Genomic DNA, 23,053 nt, shown 5'->3' on the forward strand with positions numbered 1-23,053 from the left:
GCAGCCCAGGCCAGATGCCGCCACCATCTCTGAGACCCTGTGTGATGCCTTAGCCAGGCTCCGCGCCCCCTAGTCCCGTTGCTCCTGCAGGGCGGGTAGGGTGTGTACCCTGGGCTCCGTCCCCAGAGCTGACCTCACCTCCTCACCTCCTCACTGGATGCGGCGTCTCTGGCCGGCCACTCGGGAGAGCAGAGCTCATGACGGCCCACCCTGAGGTGCTAAGTCAGGGTCTCGGCGTGTGGCGGGTCCGAGAGCCAAGCTGAAGGGGAACGAGGCTCCCGTGGCCTGTCGGAGACGCCGTTGGCGGGCGTTCACCATTGTGAGCGAGAGGACAGTCAGTCTGGGAGAGAGCTTACTGACTCCTTGGGACAGACACTCGGTCAGGGACTTAGTGGTGTGGAGAGGACAGCCAGTCCTGCTACTCACTGGGTTTGTGTGTGTCACACACACACACTCACTGGGTTTGTGTGTGTCACACACACACACACACACACACACACACACACACACACAGATGTCTGCGACTGGCCCCAGAACTCAGGTGAATGTCGGAAAAGCAGTGACCTTGCCAGTTTCCTTAGAGGCAGCTTATGCGCCAGGGTCCAGCTTTAGTCTGAACGAAAAGGCTTCTGTCAGGGTCCGGGCTGCCTCTGCCTGCCTGCTGCTTCCCCGTGGGCAGAGCTTCCCCCGCACGCCCGCCCCCCACCCCGCTCTGGGGAGCAGGAGTCAGCTCCACGCCAACAGGAGAGGGTCTGGCCTGCTCCCGCCGGCCGCCGTGTGAGCAGTGGGGAACGTGGGCGGGACGGGGCCGGCCACCTTCAGAGCAGGTCACTGCTCCCCACAAACTGCATCTCTACAGAAGCCCTGTCCTTTTCCAAAGGGTTCAGCCATTTGAAGTCTCAGCACCCTTTAGTTCCATAACGCGCATGGCGATCAGAATAGTTTTTAAAGTGTATCACTGATGCTGGTAAAAGCAGCCGAAGTTTCCGAGTGACAGTGCAGGGGCCCCGGGCCTGGCCGCTCGGACCCTCCTTCCCCGGGGGGCCGCGGAGGATGCAGGGCGGAGGACAGGCCTCGACCGCACGTGGATTTCACACGCCCTCTCTCTCTCTCTCTCTTTTTCCCTCTCCGTTTCCTGCAGCAGACTGCTGTGCCAGCAATCTCTGTGCTAGATTTGGTATGTTCTTGTTTCTCTCCCTTTGGCCCTCCTGCTGTCGTGCCTTTTCTTCCTGTGGTGGTTCTGTGTCTAGTCGGTGCCGTTCAGGGGCGCCCGCGGCAGGCCCTGTGCTGCTGCAGCCCTCAGAGCATGCGTGAATGTTCTGCGTCTAGTCACTCTCTGCTCTCCCCCGTCCGTCTCAAGTCTTGTGCCCACCTGTGTTGTTGGCCTCCTCTGAGTTGCAGTCGTGACATTCTGTGTGTGTCGAGGAGCCACTGAAGGAGAAACCGGCTCTGCTTCCGCCGATGGAAGCTTGGAGGGTGGAGCCGTCAGGCACCGTGCGAGGGACTGAGAAAGGGGACTGTCGGTGGAGGCTGCAGGACTCCTCTCAGGGAGGGAGGTCTGCTGAGTCTTCCTTCCTGGGCCTCAAGGTGCTGGTTTTTTTTTTTTTTTTTCTGTACCTCCTCCACCAGGCAGCCCACCATCCTTCACCTCTTCCTGTTTTAGGGGGCAGCGGGCAGAGGGGATGTTATCGCCATGCCACGACCGGTAGCCCCCCTCATCTCTGTGAGGTGTCACCGTGCCCCCTGGAAGCCCCACCCACCCCACCCCTGCATGAGGGGTGTCCTTCTCTGTGTCGTCCCCGACTGGAATTGGAGGCTGCAGTGACCCCGCTCTGTAAGACGGGTGTCCCCACCCTGAAGTGCCAGCCTGTGGGGTGACGCCCACTACTCGCGGTGGCTCTGTGCTCACGAGTGTGGAGCAGACGGGGGCACCAGCACAAGGGCTCAGGAACCCTGGCGCTCCCTGGCTCAGCCCGGCCTGTGGCTCCCGAGAGGGCTGTGAGGAGCCGGTCTGTCTGCTGCCCTCAGCCTCAGCCCGGGCTCCTGTGGGGTCCCCTCTGGGCGCCCCGGAGGACGAGTGCAGAAGGCGGAAGGGCTCAGACCGTGGCCTCAGGGAGGCTGAGTGAACCAGTGACGGCCGCAGGGGAGCAGGGTCTCAGCCACTCTCCCGCCTCCTGGAGGCCCCACCGTCCCGCATTCTTGTCTTCCCAAAGTAAGGGTAGCTGGACGGCCCGTTGTTACGGTGCTCCTGTCGGTGGGGAAGCCTCCTTCCTGCTGGCGACGCTGTCCTTGGGGACATGTGCGCACTCCAGAGCTGGGCCCCCAGACAGGCCCAGGCTGGGGTGCTCCTCATGGGGCGGGGTCCCTCAGACGCAGCTCAGAGAGGAGAGCCCGTCCTGAAGCATCGACCCCACGGAGTGGGATCTGCCTCACGTGGAAGCAGTGAGTCTGAGGTGAACCTGACCGTCTAGACACACAGAGCGTGTGTGAAAGTGTCGCCCGGTCCTGCCCCTCCAGACTGACTCTCAGAGACAGAGAGGGACGGAGGGGGACTCAGCACAGCACCGGGGGTCTCCTGCAGTGTGCCGGGGTCGTGACACGACAGAGCAGGTGGGCCCTGGGCCCCAGGCGGTGGTGTCGGCAGCTCTGTGCCCTCCGCTGCTGCCCAGAGGCTCCCTCCGGGGCTCTGAGCACCCGAGGCGGCTGGGGCACCGCGTTTAGCCCTCGGTGTCCCCGGGCCGGGCGTGGAGAGCTCCCCTCCTGCCGGCAGCCCGTCCACCCTGCGCTCTGGTTCAGACTCCTTTTCCTTTGCTCTGGAGGGGAGCAGAAAACCGGGCGGCGGGATGGCCGTGGAGGGCGGCGCTGGGCATCCTGCCTGCCGTGCAGCCCCACGCGGGCCCAGCGTCGGCCGTGGGAGGAGGGCGCGTCCCGGGCGGGGTGGACGCACAGGCTCGTGTGTCTTGCAGCGAGGGGACTGAGCTCTAAGTCGCGCTCCTGCTCCTGTGTGACTGCACACACGGCGCCTCAGGGCATGCCGCTCCCAGCTCTGTCCAGAGAGCACGTCCGGCCGCTAGAGTCCCGAGGAGGTGACACTGCCAGCGGCCACGTTACTGGGGGAGCCCTCGCAGGCCCTGCAGCCGCCAAGGGCTCAGGATGGGACTTCTGGGGTCCTCTGTCCTCCAGCCTCCCTCTGTCCTCCCCGTCTCTGTCCTCCCGCCTCTGTCCTCCCCGTCTCTGTCCTCCCATCTCTGTCCTCCCCGTCTCTGTCCTCCCCGTCTCTGTCCTCCCATCTCTGTCCTCCCGTCTCTGTCCTCCCCATCTCTGTCCTCCCCGTCTCTGTCCTCCCCGTCTCTGTCCTCCCCTGTCTCTGTCCTCCCACCTCCCTCTGTCCCCAGCCGTCCTCCCTGGGTCTCTGGCTCAGCGGGCCTCGTCCTCCTGTGCAGTGCCGCCTCCCTCCTGGGCAGGGAGTCTGCTGAGGGGAAGCTGGGGCTCTTGGGTGGCAGGTGGCAGAGGTGCTCGTGTGGGGAGGTGCGGGGAGGTGCTGGCTGTGTCTGCGTTCCCTCCCTCACAGACTCCCTCACAGAATTCTGCCCTGAGGCGCCATCAGGGTGGAGAGTCAAGTCCCGCCTGCCTGGGGTGGAGTCACCTGCTCCATGCGGCTCAGAGCCCAAGTGTGGTGCTGGGGCCTGGGGTGTGGCAGGCTGCAGGGCGGAGCCTCCACGGACACCGGCCTGTGTGGGGAGGAGAGTGGGCCTGCTGAGGGAGGGGAGGAGAGAGGACAGGACGGGAGCTGCTGGTCACTGAGGGCTTTGAGGCCCGGTGCAAGCGAGTGAGCGGCTTGTCGGGGAGCCGGGGCTCCTGCCCACTGAGAACGAGCTTCCTCTGGGAGGGACTGGGCCTCGGTGCAGGTCCAGAGCCAGGAGAGCGCGGGCCAGGGCAGAGAGTCTGGAAAAGGCCGAGCCCCATGTCCCCCAGGCCCATTTCTGCCCCCGGCCGCCAGAGTAGGCCCGGGCGGGCTGGCGCCTGCTCACAGTGTCTGTCCTCGCGTGGGTGGCACCGGCAGAGCTGCCTCTGTCGTCTTTGGTGCCAGGGCTGTGGTGCCCGGCTTTGGAGCTGTGGTGTGTGGTCACTGTGTCAGCCACGGTGCTGTGAGGAGTGTCCCCGTGTCCGTCTGCCTGGGCCACCCTGTGGTGCTGTGTGGTGTCGCTGTGAGGAGTGTCCCCATGCCCATCTGTCTGGGCCACCCCGTGGCACTGTGTGGTGTCGCTGTGAGGAGTTACTGTGAGGAGTTGCTGTGTGGTGTCGCTGTGTGGAGTCGCTGTGAGGAGTCACTATGTGGAGTTGCTGTGTGGTGTCACTGTGTGGAGTGTCCCCGTGCCTGTCTGCCCGGGCCACCCTGTGTTGCTGTGTGGAGTTGCTGTGTGGTGGCTCTGTGAGGAGTTGCTGTGCGGAGTCGCTGTGCGGAGTCGCTGTGCAGAGTCGCTATGCAGAGTCACTGTGTGGAGTCGCTGTGAGGAGCTTCTGTGTGGAGTCGCTGTGTGGTGGCGCTGTGAGGAGTCGCCGTGTGGAGTCGCCGTGTGGTGGCGCCGTGTGGTGGCGCTGTGAAGAGTCGCTGTGAGGAGTCGCTGTGTGGAGTCGCTGTGAGGAGTCGCTGTGTGGTGGCGCTGTGTGGAGTCGCTGTGAGGAGTCACTGTGTGGTGGCGCTGTGAGGAGTCGCTGTGTGGTGGCACAGTGTGGTGGCGCTGTGAGGAGTCGCTATGTGGAGTCACTGTGTGGAGTCGCTGTGTGGAGTCGCTGTGTGGAGTCGCTGTGTGGTGGCGCTGTGAGGAGTTGCTGTGTGGAGTCTCTGTGAGGAGTCGCTGTGAGGAGTCGCTGTGAGGAGTCGCTGTGAGGAGTCGCTGTGTGGTGGCGCTGTGTGGAGTCGCTGTGTGGAGTCACTGTGTGGTGGTGCTGTGTGGAGTCACTGTGTGGTGGTGCTGTGAGGAGTCGCCGTGTGGAGTCGCTGTGAGGAGTCGCTGTGTGGAGTCGCTGTGAGGAGTCGCTGTGTGGAGTCGCTGTGAGGAGTCGCTGTGAGGAGTCACTGTGTGGTGGCGCTGTGAGGAGTCGCCGTGTGGAGTCGCTGTGAGGAGTCGCTGTGTGGAGTCGCTGTGAGGAGTCGCTGTGTGGAGTCGCTGTGAGGAGTCGCTGTGAGGAGTCACTGTGTGGTGGCGCTGTGAGGAGTCGCCGTGTGGAGTCGCTGTGAGGAGTCGCTGTGAGGAGTTGCTGTGAGGAGTCGCTGTGTGGGGTGTCAGTGGCCGGGCACTCAGGGCCTCTCTGGTTAGTTGCAGGATGAGGAGCGGCGGCGGCAGCAGCAGCTGGAGGAGATGCGGCAGCGGGAGGCGGAGGAGCGGGCGCGGCAGGAGGAGGAGCGGCGCCTGCAGGAGGAGGAGCGGAGCCGGCGCAGCGCCGAGGAGAAGGTCCTGGTCCTGTAGGGCGGCTGGGCTCTGGGACGCGCCTCTCTGCCTGTCCTGTCCGCACGCCTGTCCTCGCAGCTTCTCTCCACCTCGCGGCTCTCGGCGGGTCCTTCGGGGGGCCGGGCCTGCCCTGTGCCCGTGCGGCGCGGTTCCCACGGGGAGCCGGAGGAGGAGGAGGAGGAGGAGGAGGAGGAGGAGGAGGAGGAGGAGCCAGGAGGGCGGTCGGTCGCGACAGAGTTCTAGTCAGTTCCACCGAGACGGCCAGGCGGAGCAGAGGACTCGCCGGGACAGCAGCAGGGACAGCAGCGAGGACGCGGCGGCCGCCCGGGGTTCGCCCCAGAGTCCCGAGTCTCCTGGGCCGTCACCCCCGAGGGCAGCCGGGACGCCCCACGGCTGATGGACGGGGAGCAGCCGCCGCCGCAGCCCAGGGCTGCGCAGAGCGCCCTGGCGGCCCGGTCTGAGGAGCGGGAGTGAGCAGCGGGAGGCAAGGGCGACACTAGGCTGTGACTGGCGCCGGGCGGGGCCGCAGACCTCTGGGGGTCGCGGACCTGGGCCCTCGGGCCTGGATGGCGCGGGATGGGACAGGCTCTGGGCTTCGCTCCCCTGCGGCCGGGCTCCGGAGTCCATCCTGGTGGCGGCGCTGTCCCGTGAGGGACCTGAGAGACCCGCTCCGCTCCGGCCCGGCGAGCCCACAGGCACCCCTGGAACTGCTCCGAACTGCGCTGCACGGCCGGGCCGCCGCTGTAGAGAGAAGCCCGCCGGGAACCGATTTTTATACAGACTCTGAAGTCGGCCGACGGCCTGCGGCTGGGGGCGGGAGAGAGAGAGAGAGAGGGGGCACACGAGAGGGAGAGAGGGAGCGACGAGGAAGGGGAGAGGTGGGCGGGCCGCGGCGCCTGGCTGTCTGGGTTGCTCCCTGGGAGGGAGCGAGCGGGACCTGCGGCGCTGCCTGCGCGCAGCGTGTGTCGCGTGTCACCGAGCGCCTGTCTCCGTGGCGCGGCCGGTGTTGCCCCTCTGCAAGAGGTGGGGGGTCGGCGGGGCCCGGGCCAGGCCGGCCTCTCGGGGAGGCTGTCGGTGTCCCGGCCCGGCCCGCTATGTCTGCTCTGTCGCCCCCTCTCCCGCTTGCTGTCCCTGCTGCTCTAAACTTGTGGACTTTATAAAGCTGCGCTGTTCCTTTCGCAACGCCGTCGGCCGTCCGCTGTACTCTGTGCAGACGCGGCGTCAGGTGTGGCGTGCGGCAGCCTACCCTGCATCTCCGGTGCTGCTAACTAACGCCGGCTCTGGTTTCCGTCTGTCTGTCTGTCAGGTCAGGGGTCTGACCCAGGCCTGGGAGACAAGTTCCTTCGCGCTGCGGCGGCGGCGGGGCAACGGCCGGGGGTGCGGGGTTGGGGGGGGGCCCTCGGGGCGGGGGCCGGGGGGGCTCTGTCTCCCGGTGGCACCAGGTGAGTGATTTCTTGCCAGAACACCGGGTGGAGTGGGGAGAACAGAAGCCTCGGGGGCTGACCGAGGGAGGGCAGGAGGGCAGGTCCACGCCCGCCGGAATGTTCCTGGGCGGACGGCCGGCTCCTTCCCCGCTCCCTCCCCGCCACACCTGCTGTCCGCCCCGCCTTCTGTCACGCTCCACGGTGGCCAGAGGGAGGGACGGAGGGAGGGCGGGAGGGCGGGCGCCGTCCAAAGCCCACCGTGGCCGCCGCCCGCCCGCTGACCTGGCCTCTCTCTCGCGGCCGCAGAGGCGCCAGGAGGAAGGGTATTACAGCCGCCTGGAGGCCGAGCGGCGCAGACAGCACGACGAGGCCGAGCGCCGCCTGCTGGAGCCCGAGGAGCCGGGGCTGGCCAGACCCCCCCTCCCGCGGGGCTACGAGCCCCCCGGCCCGGCCCCGGGCCCGCCCACCCCGCCGCAGCGCACCACCTCGTCCCTGCAGGCGCAGGCCCTGTCCCCCGACTCTCTGTACACCGCCAAGTTCGTGGCCTACACCGAGGAGGAGGAGGAGGAGGAGGACGGCGGCCCCGCAGGTCAGGATAAGTACGCCGCGGGCACCGGACCGCCCCCCCGCCCGCTGCGCCCGGCCTCCGATGGCCTCTGTCTCTCCGCCTCCTTCCGGCCACCCCCGGCCGGCGCCAACAGTACCGGCTGTGGAGCGGGCCCACCCCTGCCCCCTCCCAAAAAGCCCGGCTTCCGCCCACTCGGCCACGCCACCGCCAAAGGTAACGGTCGCACCGGTGACCGCCCGGCCCCCTGCCCCCAGTGGGGCTCTGCTTGGGACTCTGGACTTGCTGCCGCCCCCAGTGACAGTGCTGCGGTCCTGGGTGTCTGTCCCCCTCCCGTCGATTGGTCGATTGCGCACCCCAGAAAGACCCCTGTCAATCAGCACACAATCAGCCCCCACTGTGCAGTCCCCCAGTACTGTTGGTCCGGCCTCTCCCCTCCCTCCCCTCCCCTCCCACCAGCCTCTCTGCTTCTCTGCTTCTCTCTCTGCTTCTCTGCGCACAGCTGCCTCCTCCGGCCCCTGCAGATGCCGCCCGCCTGCTCAGCTGTCCCGGGTGCCTCCTTTCCAGCCTTGGGGCAGGGGGCCTGTGGCTCGGTCTGAGGGCTCTGCAGTGCCCCCTTCCTGCCAGGCCGCCCCCTGCACCCCTCAGCCGGGGGCCAGGTCCCCACAGCCACCGTGCGGAGCCCACACGCGGCAGCAGGGCCCACGGCCCAGGCCCGTCTTCCCAGCGGTGCTGTCCACCTGCTCTCAGATGCATGCAGCGCCTCCGACGGGGCTCTCGGCCCGGTCTCTGGTCCGTGCCAAATGGTCGGCACACAGAAGCCTGTCCGGGTGCGGTCATGCGACAGTGCCGGAGTGCAGGCCCCGTGGGCGTCGTGGCCCCATCAGCAGGCGCCCGGCGAGCTCGGGCGGCGGTGTAGCCTGGTAGCTGCCGTGGCGTCAGCCTCAGAGCTGGTCTGCCTGTGCCCCCAGCACCCACCCCACCAGCAGCAGGCAGAGCCGGGCTCCCTTCACGCCAGACTCCCTCTCTCCCTCTTTCTCTCTCTCCCTCTCTCTCTCCCTCTCTCTCCCTCTCCCTCCCTCCCTCTCCCTTTCCCTCCTTCCCTCCCTCTCCCCCTCGCTCCCTCTCTCACCAGCTCTCCTGCTGGCAGCTCTCGTGTGGCACACGCATGGCTTCTTCCACGGGCTGCTGGGGGAGGGGAGGGGAGGGGAGGGTGTGCACAGAGGGGCCAGGACAGACCGCAAGGCTCTGTCCTGAAGCTCATGGACGACTGGGAAATGTGGAGGGCGCCCGTTGGCCAGCAGCTCCTGCTTGGCGGCGGAAGGCCTTGCATCATCTGAAGAGCTGGCGCTGCCCATGGAAGAAGCCAGGGCTCTTCAGGCTCAAAGGATGAAACACACGTCTCTGCCGACAAAGCAAAGACAGCGGCTAACTGCGGAGACTCGCTGGGGCCTGGGAGCCGGCTCAGCGTGCCCAAGGCCCCCGGTTCAGTCCCGGGCCACGGGTCCTCCCTCATACCTGCTTCTGTGTTTCATCTTTTGAGTCTCTGCCCGGGAAAGCTCCCTCCTCCAGGGTGATCACAGAGTACCCGCAGGCCGTGGCGAGGAAAGACGCGGTGCGGGGGAGGCAGAGAAGGGTGCAGGCTCGGCCGGCCCGCAGAGAAGCCCCTCCCCCCACAGGCCCTCCCCGCAAAGAACCCCCGAGCGCAACACATGGTGTGGAAGGAAGCCCTGCTGGCTTCCCCCCATGAGCTGATGGGAGCCCCTCGCCCTTTCTGCCGGGACCAGCCTGGCGGGGCAGCCGCCCCCTGGCCCAGGCCCCTCCGGCAGCCCCCGCTGGCGACTCTGCTCTGGCCGGTAGAGCCCTGCCCTCTCCCGAGTTCGGCAAAGATGGCTCCTCCAGGCACCGCGTCTTTCTCTCGAAAAGGGGTGTGTCGTGTGAGGTCTGTTTGGTGAGGGTGCAAGCACGCTAACTTGGACTTCTTTCTTCCCGGGGGAAGGACCGAACTCATTCACTGGATCCACGGGGACACTTCTAGGTGCCCACGACGCTTCCCGGGACCCAAGAGAGAGACCGTCAAATGGGTAGGTCCTCGGGACCGGGTAGTGTCCGTCCCCTCCCTGGGCCCTTTCTCCCTCCCCACGGTCTTCCCGAGACTAGAGCGAGACGCCGTCCCCGCCACCAGCACGTGCTGCTCAGAACGACGCGCTTGGGGTGGAAGTTCCGCTGCGGCGGGGGTGCGGGGGCTGGGTGCTGGCCAGGTCGGAAGAGGGCTGGGGGCGGCGGGTGTGTGCCCTGCGTCAGCCGGCCGGCGTCTGCCCGCCACACCTTAGCGGGTCAGTTTCTCGCCGCGAGTCCCTCCTGCTCCGGGCCTGCTGCTGCCGACTGGTCCGGGCGCCGCGCTCTGATTCTGCCTGCGGCTCGCAGGCCCTGCCTTCCAGCAGGGGTCTCCTCACAAACAGCCCACAGGAGCCCCGAGAGCTAGAGAAGATGGGAGAGTGAAACTGGGCGTCTTGAGGGAGAGCATCTTGCCGTGTTCCACGTCTATTATTATTATTTGTCATATGTACTTATTGGGTAGAGACAGCCAGCAACCGAGAGGGAAGGGGGAGAGAGACCTGCAGCCCTGCTTCAGCCTGCAGGTGGGGACCGGGAACCTTTCGCACTGTAACGTTGCGCCTCGCCTCCAGCCAGCCCCGTCGCCTTAGTGGCAGCCGTGGGGCAGCCGTGGGGCAGGCGCCGCTGTTCCTGAGCTCGCCCCGCCCTCACTGACCCTCTGCCTCCGCGCAGCCCCGACGCTGACGTCCCCGCCGGAGCGCCCGAGAACCTGCCGTTCAAGGAGCGCCAGCGCCTGTTCTCCCAGGGCCAGGACGTGTCCGACAAGGTGAAAGCCTCTCGGCGCCTGACAGAGCTGGAGAACGAGCTGAACACCAAGTGAGCGCGGAGAGACGCCGAGCCCGGACGCTGAGCCCTCCCGCTTCCTCTTCCTACCGTGGCAGGGTGGGGTCTAGACTCCAACCCCAAGAGATTCTATTCTATTCTATTTTCCCAAGAGGTGGTCACGTGTACGACTTAAATACTGTCTGATTTCTGTGTCGCCTGACTCCAAACATGAAGACGGCTTTCTCCTTGTGACTTTTCCTGTTTCCGTCTGAGTTTGGAGCAGGGGGGGCGGGGGCAGCGCAGGGTCCTGAGAGGCTTCTCAGCTCCCCCCATGGGGCACAGAGAAGTCCAGGTCTAATCTTTCCTGAAGATTCTATTTTCACTTCCAAGCAGAGCAGAGCTTGGCCTTTCAGACGATGGTTTGCACTACTGGAGTCGGGCCCCTGTGCTCACAGCTCTGCCTTCAGTCCCCACATCCCCAAGGCGTCCCCAAGACGTCCCCCCAGGGCGTCAGCGGTGGCCCTCCCTCCCTGTCTGGTCACAGAAAGCTCTAGGGGAAAAGTGAGCCTCAGGCATAGATCTGTCTTCCTGAGCGCCAGGTCTGCCGGACTATGTAGGTCCCCAGGGATCTTGACGTGGCAGCTGAGGCAGGAAGTCGGCTCCGGGTTTAAGCATCTCAAAGAGGGCGCCGTGCAGGCGACTCTTGGCGCTCAGGTGCTCCCTGCACAGCAGTGAGGATGCGGGGACAGTGGCCGAGGCCAGACGCGCCCAGACACCCAGGGCCCAGCTCTCCTGCGTCTGGCTGTGTGGGCAGCTGTTTGGGCCCCTGTGGGGACTCCTTGGTGACGCTGTGACTCGGGGCTGGACTGGAGCGGGGCTGCCCGCACCCTGTGTGAGGGTCAGAGGGCGAATGACCATGGCAGGGTGGGGGTGGGGAGCTGGAGCCAGTGCCAGGTGACGGGCGATTACAGGGACACCCCTCCGTCACCCCTCCGTCACCGAGGCCTTATTTGAAAGTAAACTTCTCACCCTGCCCGAATGGAACCCATGGGGCCAGGTGCATATGAAGAACGTGCTTGTCCCTTGTTCCTCGACCCTCGTCCCTGAGCTCAGGGAGGCCCCTTGCCCCAACCCCCCCCCCCCCCCCCCCCGTGACACTTGGAGAAGCCGCAGGGCTGTGGCGTGGGGGACGGGCCCCAGAGGCATGTGCCCTCCTCTCCCCGCGCCCCGCGGACACCAGCTGCTATAGCCGCCCGTTTCTGCTGTACTGAATCGCCTGTTTATTTTGAATAAAGTTTGTATGTATTTAAGTGACCTGCTGTCACTGCTCACAGCTCTGCCTGAGGCTGCGGGTGCATCCACTCCCCCACCCTTGGCGCCTCCCAGGCGGCACCCATCCTGGCTCCCATGGTCCCCCTGACCTTACAGCCCTGGCACCAGCCCTTGACTTGGTGTCCGGCCCACATCCACTCAGCTGAGGGTGCAGGGCTGGAGGCTGGCGGGTGTGTACAGTGTGGGGCCTGTGTGCCCGTTGAAGGACTTAACCCCAAACTTGGTGAGCTGCACCCTCTCTCTCGGGCTTGTACCCCAACCTGGGGGGGTACCCCGGGCCTGTACCCCAGAGCCTGTTGTGACCGTGGCCTGCTGCTCTGCTCCTGCCCTCACAGCCGGAGTTGGAGCCAGGCCCTCACTACTGGGGTGCCGTCCCAGCTTTGGGGTCAGCCCTCCAGTCTGCGTGGGGAGCCCATATCCCCTGGACCCGTGTCACCTGTGAGCTGACTGTGGGGGCAGCTTCGGGCCCTGAGAGTGTGTCCCCCCACCAGCTGATCAGAGGAGCCCGGGGGACAGGCAGTGGCCAGGCTGGCCTGGGCCAGGTGCCCCCCAGCCGGGAGGGCATCACAGCACCATTCCAAATCCTCAGCCCCCAAGGGCCCGGCTCGCTCCCAGGCCTCGTCCGCAGCCCACAAAGTGCCGCCCCCGCCTGCCACTCCGCCCAGCCTGCCCGCCCCAAGCCAGTCGGCTTCTCACGGCCTGTCCCACAGATGCCCCCGGTGCCCTCTGCAGAAGCCTCTGGAAGGCTTCCAGGGTGTGGACATGGCGCCCTGAAAATCGTCACCTCCCCTTTGAGAGTAGAGCATCCTGCACCAGGAAGGTGGGGGGCCCAGTGGGGTGCAGAGGCCCAGGGAGGCCGGTGGTTTCCTCCCAGCACCGGGCCGCCCCCACGTGGTGGCAGGGCTGAGCACTGAGCCCACTGCCCACGGCCTGGCTCCCACGCCGGTCTCCTAAGGCCACAGCCACGCGGGTGACTATGGGCAGCCGGTCCCCACACAGGCCGCCTGGAGCGGTGCTGCAGGGCGCCGGCCTCGGTCACCTCCGGGCTGCGCCCACATGGGGATTTGCAGGGCCCACCAGAGTCACCGGAGTCTGTGGGGCTCCCAACGGGGGCCGGGGCCGGGGCCGGAGAGGTGACGCAGGGGAAGGTGAGGGCGCCCAGAGGAGTCTGCTGTGAGGTCCAGACGTCCCGGGCGGGGCAGGGAGGAGCCCCGGGCCAAGCAAGTGTCTTGGAGAAATGCTTGTCATTGTGCCAGAGTTGAGAGGTCACCACGCTTTCTGGGGACATGGAGGCCCCGGTCAGCAGAGACCAGCCTCCAGGCGGTGTCCCCGTGTGCCCTCAGGACAAGGGCGGTAGGAGCCAGGAGCTGGGCTCCCGGGCGGGCGCAGAGGGGCAGCTGCGGAACCAGGCCTGTCCCACCCCTGCTGGCTTACCCCCTCCCAGCCCCAGGCCTGTCCCTTGGCCTGCCCTCCTGCCCCCCACCGGATCCTTTGTCCCGGCCGCCAGGAAGGCTGGGCCACGTGCTCTGGGCGTTGGCCCTCACCCACTTCTACCCCCCCCACGCACCCCCAGACTTCCGGGCGATGCCTGCGCAGAGAGGGCCTGGGGGCTTCCGGGAGCAGTGGGCACGGCAGCTGCAGCGCCAATTGCAGGTGCGGGGGCGGAGGGGGGCAGTCACCCTCTTCGCCTCATCTGACCCTGCCCGCCCCTCACCACCCCGGCGAGGGTCTCCTAGGGAGCGTGGGGTCTCTGGGAGGTGTAAGCCGCCACCCAGGGCTGCAGGGGCCGGGTACAGGGACATGGCACCTCCCTCGGGTGTGCCACCCCCATCCCTGGACAGGGTCCCTCCTGCATGTGACAGAGCTTGGCCCCGCCCAGGACGTGGCCCCGCCCCGCAGGTGGCTCCACCCCGGATTGGCCCCGCCCAGGACGCGGCTCCGCCCTACAGGTGGCCCCACCCTAGATTGGCCCCGCCCCGCAGGTGGCTCCACCCCAGATTGACCCCACCCTGGATTGGCCCCGCCCAGGACGTGGCCCCGCCCCGCAGGTGGCTCCACCCCAGATTGACCCCACCCTGGATTGGCCCCGCCCAGGATTTGGCCCCGCCCCGCAGGTGGCTCCACCCTGGATTGGCCACGCCCAGGACGTGGCCCTGCCCTGGCTTGGCCCCGCCCCTGTAGGTGGCTCCACCCATCTTGGCCCCGCCCAGGACGCGGCTCCAACCTACAGGTGGCCCCACCCGGGATTGGCCCCGCCCAAGACGTGGCCCCACCCCCCGCAGGTGCCTCCACCCCGGCTTGGCCCCGCCCATGACTTGGCCCCGCCTTGGTGGCTCCACCCCAAGGCGTGGTCCCGCCTCGCATGGCTCCGCCCCCACGCATGACTCCGCCCCAGGCCGGCATGGCGGTGCCGCCCAGCACGTGGCCCTCGGCCCTCTCCTGGACTTGATCCCTTCCTTGGACACGACCCCCTCACATCGTGTATCCCCGCCCCCAGGCCGGCCCCGCCCTTGGACACGACTGACTGCCCCCTCCATGAGTCCCCTCCCCCAGCAGTCCCCCTGCTCTGGGCTGGCAGCCCCTCAGCCTTGCCGTGTCCCCAGTGCGTGTGGCTGTTGCTCCCGGAGGTGACCAGCCCCGGCGCTCGGGGGACAGGCACTGCCCGCTGCTCTCAGCTCCACTGCAGGCCTGGGCATCGCCCGGAGGCCGGCACCACAGCGCCCTCCCCGCAGGTGCCGTCTGCTGCGCAGAGCCCAGGCGTGCACTCTGCCCGCTGAGCCTCCTCCTGCCCAGAGCCTGGGCTGCCGGCTGGCGGCGGGGAGTCATGGGATGGGGGCCCGGGTTCCGGGGAGGGAGGGCGACACTTCGTCCAGGACGGAGGCTCCTCCGTGAGCTCAGTGCTGCTGCCCCCGCACAGGCCCACAGGTGGGGGCTGCAGCAGAGTGCCCCCAGGGCAGGGGTCCCCAGATTAGGTGGGGCCTGGGTGCGCCCCCCCAGGAGGGATGACACATCCCTGGATGACTCTACTGGCACGGGCAGCCCCTCTCCGAGAGTGGGGTCAGAGCGGGGGTCCCTCCTCCCCAGGCTCCCCAGCCCTCGGCACCCAGTGTGACCCCCACACTCACTCACTGGGTGCCACCCCAGAGACCCTGCTCCCTGCTGCTGGCCGAGCCCAGGGGCAAGGAGCAGGGGGCAGTGGAGGGTAGTGGGGGGCAGGGGGCCGCACACCGGCTGGGCCACAGGGTTTGACGTGGGGAGGGTCCCGGGCTCAGCTTCCTCACCTGCAGGAGCTTCACCGTCTCTGTCTCTCCATCTCTGTCTCTCCTCCACACACTGTCCATTCCCCTGTGTGACCCTCCCGTCCCCTTGCCCTCTGTCACCCTTGGCCCCCGCCCTCACAGGCCCCACACCTGTCTGCACCCTCAGCGTCCCCTCTCTTCGCACCTGCGGGCCCGGTGCTGGGGGGACACGTGGCTGACGGTGGGGCACACTCCCCCGGGGAGAAGCCCCTCGGGCTGTATCCCAGCTGTCACTCAGGCCTCTGCTCTCCGCATTGGTTGGTGGGTCCCAGGGCCCTGAACCCCAGAAGCACACAGCAGGGTTCTGAGTGTGGGGGAGGGGTCTTCTGGCTCTGCCAAGCATCAGGCCCGGGTTCAAGCCCTGGTGCCTCCTGGGAGCTCCCGGGTATCAGAGGAAGCTCTAGTGGGAGCCAGTGCCTGAGACAGGACAGAAAGGGGTCCCAGCGCCCCACCCTCCACCCCTGCCCTGCAGCTCTGGGCTGCTGCCCTGCCTGCCCCTGAGGGGACAGCCCTTCCTGCAGCTGCCATTGTCACCTGGACTCTGGCAGGCAGGCCGGAAGACAGGCCCTGAGCACAGGGAGGCTGTGACCTGGGACAGATGGTGACAGTGGGACACTGGGACCGGGCGTGAGGGTCCTGGCATATCACACACGCCATCTGCTAGCGAGATCAGCCGGCCAAGCCGTTCCCACGGCCCCTGCGTCGCCATGGCTTCCTGGAGTTGATTCTCTTTCCATGTGTGTGTGTGTCATGTGCGTGTGGAGCCAGGGCCTTGCAATGTGGGACTTCACAGCTCACAGCCACTTTTTCACTCAGAGACACAGAAACAGAGAGACTGAAGACACAGCCGAGGAGCTTCCCCGTTGCCACCATGCTTCCTAGGTGGCTCCAGGGCTCCAGCCAGGGTAGGCACCTGCCCGCTGAGCTGTCTCTCCAGAGAGGCCGCCCCCAGGGAACCAGCCAACCTACACTCCCACTGCCGCCCGTGTGGACGCGGGAGGTGGTGGAGACGCCCGTGTGGACGGGGCTCCTGTGGGGCTGGTGGATGCACGTGTATGAGGCCGAGCTCACTCTGGGGACCTGCTGCCCCAGCCGTGCCCCGCCCTGCCCACTGCACCCCCCATCTGCCATCTTCCTCGGAGCCTGTGAGTACAGGCGCAGTGGGGGCGCTCAGGAAGGGCAGGGGAGTGTGGTGTGAGTCACGCACCAACCCTGTCATTCTGCTTAGAAATTTCAGAGAGAGACAGAGACGTTACATGGTGACAGAGCTTTCCCTGGTGCTGTAGCAACTTCCATGTGGCCTGGGGTCCCCATCCACTGCTGGGCCACAACCTCCTGGCGGGGTCACGCACTGGCTGCCCGGGCTCCGCTGCCGCGCCGTGTCCCTGAGGCTCAGGAACAGGGACCACGCGTGTCCCTGCTCACTGCCCTGCCTGGCCTTCCACTGTGTGGGAGCAGGGAGCGGCCTCTCTGTCCCCCGGTGATGGGACAGCACTGTCAGCATCAGGCGGCAATGGCGGCCAAACCCCCACCCCTAGGTGCCCCTCCTGTAGCCCCCCCCCAGAGCCTATGGCCCCACGGAGCCCCAGGGCGCCGTGTTCGTGCGGCCCTGCTGACCTCGCTCCTGGACGGGTGGGTGCTGCCGGGCGTGGCCACGGACTGTGGGTGCTAGGGTGTCCCTCCTCTTGGCTGGGTCCCTGTCAGGGTGGGTGGGGTGCTGGGTATGGCCAGGGGGGTGGAGGCCCATGTCCTGTTTGTCACCCCCTCCTCCTATGCCCACTGTCTGGCTCCCCACTGTGCCCACTGCCCCAGGCCCCACTGTGCCCACTGCCCCAGGCCCCACTGTGCCCACTGCCCCAGGCCCCACTGTGCCCACTGCCCCAGGCCCCACTGTGCCCACTGCCCCAGGCCCCACTGTGCCCACTGCCCCAGGCCCCACTGTGCCCACTGTCCAGCTCCCCACTGTGCCCACTGCCCCAGGCCCCACTGTGCCCACTGTCCAGCTCCCCACTGTGCCCACTGTCCAGCTCCCCACTGTGCCCACTGTCCAGATCCCCACTGTGCCCACTGTCCAGATCCCCACTGTGCCCACTGCCCCAGGCCCCACTGTGCCCACTGTCCAGCTCCCCACTGTGCCCACTGTCCAGCTCCCCACTGTGCCCACTGTCCAGCTCCCCACTGTGCCCACTGTCCAGATCCCCACTGTGCCCACTGTCCAGATCCCCACTGTGCCCACTGTCCATCTCCCCACTGTGCCCACTGCCCCAGGCCCTACTCTGCCCACTGTCCATCTCCCCACTGTGCCCACTGCCCCAGGCCCCACTCTGCCCACTGTCCAGCTCCCCACTGTGCCCACTGTCCATCTCCCCACTGTGCCCACTGCCCCAGGCCCCACTCTGCCCACTGTCCAGATCCCCACTCTGCCCACTGTCCAGATCCCCACTGTGCCCACTGCCCCAGGCCCCACTGTGCCCACTGTCCAGCTCCCCACTGTGCCCACTGTCCCAGGCCCCACTGTGCCCACTGCCCCAGGCCCCACTGTCCCCTCTGCCTCCTGTCCTCACCCCTCATTGTCCCTGATGATCCCCACTGACCCAGGGGTTTCGGGAGTGGTGGGCCCAGCCTTGAGGGAGACGCCCAGCATCAATCGTAGCCTGGTGGCCCTGGGGGTCGTGCTGGACGCCTGGGGGCAGCACTGCCCCACATGCCCTACAGGAACAGCACCCTCACATGCCTGCTGCGGGGGCACTGGGTGAGCACACTGCCCACCCACCAGGCCTCCCCGGGTGACTCGACTTTCCGGGGCTCCTGTCTCTTCTAGGGGGGCCACCTCACCCCAGCCCCCAGCTGGCCATTTCTGTGTGAGTCTGAATGTCTCTGTGTGTGTGTTTCTGGTTCTCTCACTGTGTGTGTCTGTCTATGCGTGTGTCTAGGTAGATCTATGTGTCTAGGTAGATCTCTGTGTGTCTCTGGGTAAATCTCTATGCATCTGTGTCAGTGTGTGTGTCTGTCTCTGCATATGTCTCTGGGTGTCTCTGTGTGTCTCTGGATATATATCTCTGTCTCTGGGTGAATCTTTGTCTCTGTGTCTCTGGATATATATCTCTGTCTGGGTGAATCTTTGTCTCTGTGTCTCTGGGTGTCTCTCTGTCTCTCTGTGTCTCTGGGTGTCTCTGTCTCTCTGTCTCTGGGTGTCTCTGTGTGTCTCTGAATATATATCTCTGTCTCTGGGTGAATCTGTCTCTGGGTGTCTGTCTCTCTGGATATATATCTCTGTCTCTGTCTCTGGGTGAATCTTTGTCTCTGTGTCTCTGGGTGTCTCTCTGTCTCTCTGTGTCTCTGGATATATATCTCTGTCTCTGTCTCTGGGTGAATCTTTGTCTCTGTGTCTCTGGGTATATCTCTGTCTCTGTGTCTCTGTGTGTGTGTGTCTGTCTTTGCATGTGTCTCTGTGTGTCTCTCTGTCTCTCTGTGTGTCTCTGGATATATATCTCTCTCTGTCTGGGTGAATCTTTGTCTCTGTGTCTCTCTGTCTCTCTGTGTCTCTGGATATATATCTCTGTCTCTGGGTGAATCTTTGTCTCTGTGTCTCTGGGTATCTCTCTGTCTCTCTGTGTCTCTGGATATATCTCTGTCTCTGTCTCTGGGTGAATCTTTGTCTCTGTGTCTCTGGGTATATCTCTGTCTCTGTGTCTCAGTGTGTGTGTCTGTCTTTGCATGTGTCTCTGTGTGTCTCTCTGTCTCTCTGTGTCTCTGGATATATATCTCTGTCTCTGGGTGAATCTTTGTCTCTGTGTCTCTGGATATATCTCTGTCTCTGTCTCTGGGTGAATCTTTGTCTCTGTGTCTCTGGATATATATCTCTGTCTCTCTGTGTCTCAGTGTGTGTCTGTCTTTGCATGTGTCTCTGGGTGTCTCTCTGTCTCTCTGTCTCTCTGTCTCTCTGTGTATGGTGTCCTTCTGGAGGGTTGGGGACAGTGTCCAGGGTCCTTGGCCCGGCCTTCCCCAGCTGCGCCCCGCTCCCCTCATGACCACAGCACAGTGGTCAGTGCACAGCCCTCTGGCTCTGTCTGGCCTGGGGGACAGAAATAGTAGCCCTGAGGGATGGTGGTTTTGGGGGGTCAGCCAGCGGTGCCGGCCTCTCCCAGCTGCAAGGACACAGGCCAGAGTGTGGCAGAGACCAGAGTCGGCCCGGCATGTCCACGCTGGTGGTCATGTGCCCTCACGCCCAGGCAGGGTCAGCAGAAGCCACAGTGGACGGCCAGCGCCCTCTGGTGGCCCCGAGGAACAGGCCAGTGTCTGCTCACATTGCTGCCCAAGGGGTGGGGCTGCAGCCCACCTGAAAGCACACACATTACAGTGCTCAAGATCCTGGGTTCGAGCCCCCACTCCCCACCTGGGCGTGCGGGGCGGGGGGAAGCTTCACAAGTGGTGAAGCAGGTCTGTATGCGTCTCTGTCCCCATCCCTCCCCATCCCCTTCCTCTCAATTTCTCTGTTTCTATTAAAAATAAATAATTAAAATCTTTGGGGGCCGGACGGTAGCGCAGCAGGTTAAGCGCAGGTGACGCAAAGCACAAGGATCGGAGTAAGGATCTCGGTTCGAGGCCCCGGCTCCCCACCTGCAGGGGAGTCGCTTCACAGGCGGTGAGGCAGGTCTGCAGGTGTCTGTCTTTCTCTCCCCTTCTCTGTCTTCCCCTCCTCTCTCCATTTCTCTCTGTAAAAGAAAAGAAAATAATTTAAAATCTTTAATAATATAGCTATCATCTCAAATACAGAACCCCCAAACTTGTCTGTCCTGGGGTGGTGATGTGGCCGGCAGCTTTGCTGCCCTCCCGCCTCCCACCTGCCTGTCTCTTACTGGGGGTGGGGGTGGGGGTCCTGCATATTGGTGAGGTGCCCCTCGACTGGACTCTTCTCTGTGTGTCTCTCACAGGTTCTCTCTCACCTGAGAACCACCCCCTCCAGCAGGGGGGTATTTGTGTGAACGAGGGTCCCACATGGCTGCCCCCCCCCCCCGCCCGCCTTCTAGAATCTGGGCTGTGGGCCTCTGACGTCCTGTACAGTGAGCCATCTTGCCACCCGGCTGGGCGGTGGTGCACCTGGTAGAGCACACACCTGACCAGGCAGCAGGACCTGGTTCAAGGCCCCGTTCCCTACCCGCAGCTGGGAAGCGTCCCTTCCCCTTCTCCTGCCAGGTACCCCCATACCCCTCACCTCCCCCTGCTGGGTACCCCCTCTCCCTGCTGGGTACTCCCAGACCCCCTCCCCTTGCTGAGTACTCCCAGACCCCCTCCCCCTACTGGGTACCCCCAGGCCCCCTCCCCCTGCTGGGTACTCCCAGACCCCCTCACCTCCCCCTGCTGGGTACCTCCTCTCCCTGCTGGGTACTCCCGGACCCCCTCCCCCTGCTGGGTACCTCCTCTCTGATGCTTGGCACCTCCCTGGCTGCCCACCGGCCTTGCCAGAAAAGGTTTTCCAGGGGAGGGTGGGCACAAGGGCCATGTCCAGAGCTGGGGCACCCGGAGCCTGAGTGAGTGCCCGCTGGGACTCTGCACCCAGGGGTCTCACGCACACCGTCTGCTTGCCTCTAGGGGTTTCCCCGGGATGGGCTTCAGTCCTGTCACTGAGATCCGTGTCTCTGGGATTGGGGGGGGGTCTCGGGTGTAATGAGTCTCGCCCTGAGACCGGAGCACGTGGGCACAGCGCCACCTGGTGGCCCTGGCGGTCACAGCGCCTCCCGGGGAGAGACCCGCAGAGTCTGTGACAGTCCGGTGGGCTCCCGGCCCGTGTCCCCTCCCCTCTGTGCCCCGGGTGGCGGCCGGGCAGCGGGCACAGGGTGGCAGACAAGCACTGCAGACGGGCGGCGCTGGGCTGGGGTCCCGGAGGGGTAGGCCCGGGCCACTGAGCTGCGTGTGACCCTGGGCGGCTTGAGCCAACAGCCCCAACCCGGCCCCCAGCAGGCAGGACAGGGGCGGGCAGCACGCACCTGGTAGAGCACACCTGGGTTCGAGCCCCCGCTCCCCGCCTGCAGGGGGGACACGTCACGAGCGGTGAATCAGGGCTGCAGGGCTGCCTCTCTGGCTGTCTGTCTGTCTCCCCCACCCCTCTTGATTTCTCCCTGCTCTGTCAAAGAAAGTAGAAAAGGAGAGTTGGGCCTTTCAGTGCAGGTGGCGCAAAGCGCAAGGACCGGCATAAGGATCCCTGTTCGAGCCCCCGGCTCCCCACCTGCAGGGGAGTCGCCTCACAGGCGGTGAAGCAGGTCTGCAGGTGTCTGTCTTTCTCTCCCCCTCTCTGTCTTCCCCTCCCCTCTCCATTTCTCTCTGTCCTATCCAACAACAATGACATCAGTAACAACAACAACAGTAATAACTACAACAATAAAACAAGGGCAACAAAAGGGAATAAATAAATATTAAAAAGTTTAAAAAAATAGAAAAGAAAAAGTGAATTAAAAAAATGGCCACTGGGAGCAGTGGCCTCTATTCCAGCATCAAGGCCCAGTGATGACCCTGGTGGCCAAAATAAAAATAAAAATGAATAAAAGGGCTGGACACACACACACCAGTAGTTATGGGCAGGTGTCTTTCTCTCTCTGTGTGTCTCTCATACACAACCCCAGGCTGAGACAGACAAGTATATCTTTCTTTCTCTCCCTCCCTCCCTCCCTCCCTCCCTTTCTCCTCTCCCTCTCCCTCTCTCCTCAGTGGAGTGATAGACAGCTCTCCTCTCTCCCTCTCTCCCCGCTTTCTCCCCAGATATCCCAGGTGGGGCTCCTGGCCCTGCAGTGGGTGCAGCTGTAACCTCTGGGGGTGCCAGAGGGGTTTGTGCCTGGGGGACCGAGCCAGCACACCTGTGACAGGTGTGACACGGGGCTGAGTGACACAGGGCCGAGGGACATGGGGCTGAGTGACATGGGGCTGAGGGACACGGGGCTGAGAGACACAGGGCTGAGTGACACGGGGCTGAGTGACACAGGGCTGGGGACATGGGGCTGAGTGACACAGGGCTGAGGGACACAGGGCTGAGTGACACGGGGCTGGGGACATGGGGCAGAGTGACATGGGGCTGAGAGACACAGGGCTGAGTGACACAGGGCTGGGGACATGGGGCTGAGTGACACAGGGCTGAGGGACACAGGGCTGAGTGACACGGGGCTGGGGACATGGGGCAGAGTGACATGGGGCTGAGTGACACAGGGCTGAGTGATATGGGGCTGAGTGACACTGGGCTGAGTGACACGGGGCTGAGGGACATGGGGCTGAGTGACACAGGGCTGAGTGACACAGGGCTGAGTGACACGGGGCTGAGTGACACGGGGCTGGGGACATGGGGCTGAATGACATGGGGCTGAGTGACACAGGGCTGAGTGATACGGGGCTGAGTGACACTGGGCTGAGTGACACGGGGCTGATGGACATGGGGCTGAGTGACATGGGGCTGAGTGACTCGGGGCTGAAGGAGCAGACCTGCGCCCCCACCTTGCCTGTCCCCTCAGCCCGGAGCCGGCCTTGGGACACACAGCAGCCCCCTCGTATGAGTCCCCACACCCAGGGCAGCCCCTACATGTCCCCGTGGCTCAGGTGTTCCCACCCAGCTCTGCTGTGAGGCCTGAAGGCTCCTCCTCAGGTGCTCCCGGGGGCGCTGGGGTTCAAAGCCAGGACACGTGGAGGCGCGTGCCACCCCGCCGTCATGCTTCAGGTCACGGTGTCTCTCTCAGCCTGTCTCTCACGCTCTGTCTCCCTCAGCCTGGCCTTTGCATTGACAGCTGCAGTGTCAGTGGTGCCCCTGTGACCTGTGTGTCCTGGGCAGGTGTCCCCCATCTGAGAGCATCACACTAAGCGCTTCCCCCAGTCTCGGGGGGTGGGGGGCGAGAGGGGTGGGTGCATCCTGTCCCCAGGTGGACATGGTTCTGTCCTCATTCCCCGAGGGCTGTCCGCTGTGGACATGCTCTGGCTGAGCCTTGATGACCTACAGCTCCAGGGTCTGACGGTGTGACCCAGCAGCACGGGGTCCCTGAGGTCCCTCCCTGTGGGGTGGGGGGGGGGACACAGCTGTCACCCTGAGCCATTGGTGCTCAGTGACATCACCACCCGAGT

The 23,053-nt window shown here is 65.2% G+C and overlaps 1 protein-coding gene and 1 long non-coding RNA gene across 21 annotated transcripts in view; both read left to right on the forward strand.

The window, feature by feature from the left end:
• Positions 1-11,639, forward strand: part of AFDN (afadin, adherens junction formation factor) — a 97,207-nt gene extending 85,568 nt beyond the window's left edge. For 8 of the 20 annotated variants that reach the window (XM_060205152.1, XM_060205157.1, XM_060205160.1 and 5 more), the window contains 5 exons: positions 1,142-1,177; positions 5,322-5,456; positions 7,184-7,466; positions 9,442-9,526; positions 10,233-11,639. In XM_060205152.1, the coding sequence (XP_060061135.1) occupies positions 1,142-1,177; positions 5,322-5,456; positions 7,184-7,466; positions 9,442-9,526; positions 10,233-10,380 (687 nt within the window). In that variant the 3' untranslated portion in view covers positions 10,381-11,639. The remainder of the gene's footprint in view (positions 1-1,141; positions 1,178-5,321; positions 5,457-7,183; positions 7,467-9,441; positions 9,527-10,232) is intronic. The other 12 variants (XM_060205158.1, XM_060205163.1, XM_060205169.1 and 9 more) reach the window with 4 other exon arrangements.
• On the forward strand, positions 4,498-5,306 carry LOC132542626 (uncharacterized). The gene is made up of 3 exons (XR_009553594.1): positions 4,498-4,673; positions 4,766-4,944; positions 4,984-5,306. It is a non-coding gene; the product is annotated as an uncharacterized LOC132542626 (long non-coding RNA).
• Positions 11,640-23,053: the final 11,414 nt, after the last annotated feature.

This window comes from Erinaceus europaeus, chromosome 13, assembly GCF_950295315.1.
Source record: "Erinaceus europaeus chromosome 13, mEriEur2.1, whole genome shotgun sequence".
NCBI classification, from domain to species: domain Eukaryota; kingdom Metazoa; phylum Chordata; class Mammalia; order Eulipotyphla; family Erinaceidae; genus Erinaceus; species Erinaceus europaeus.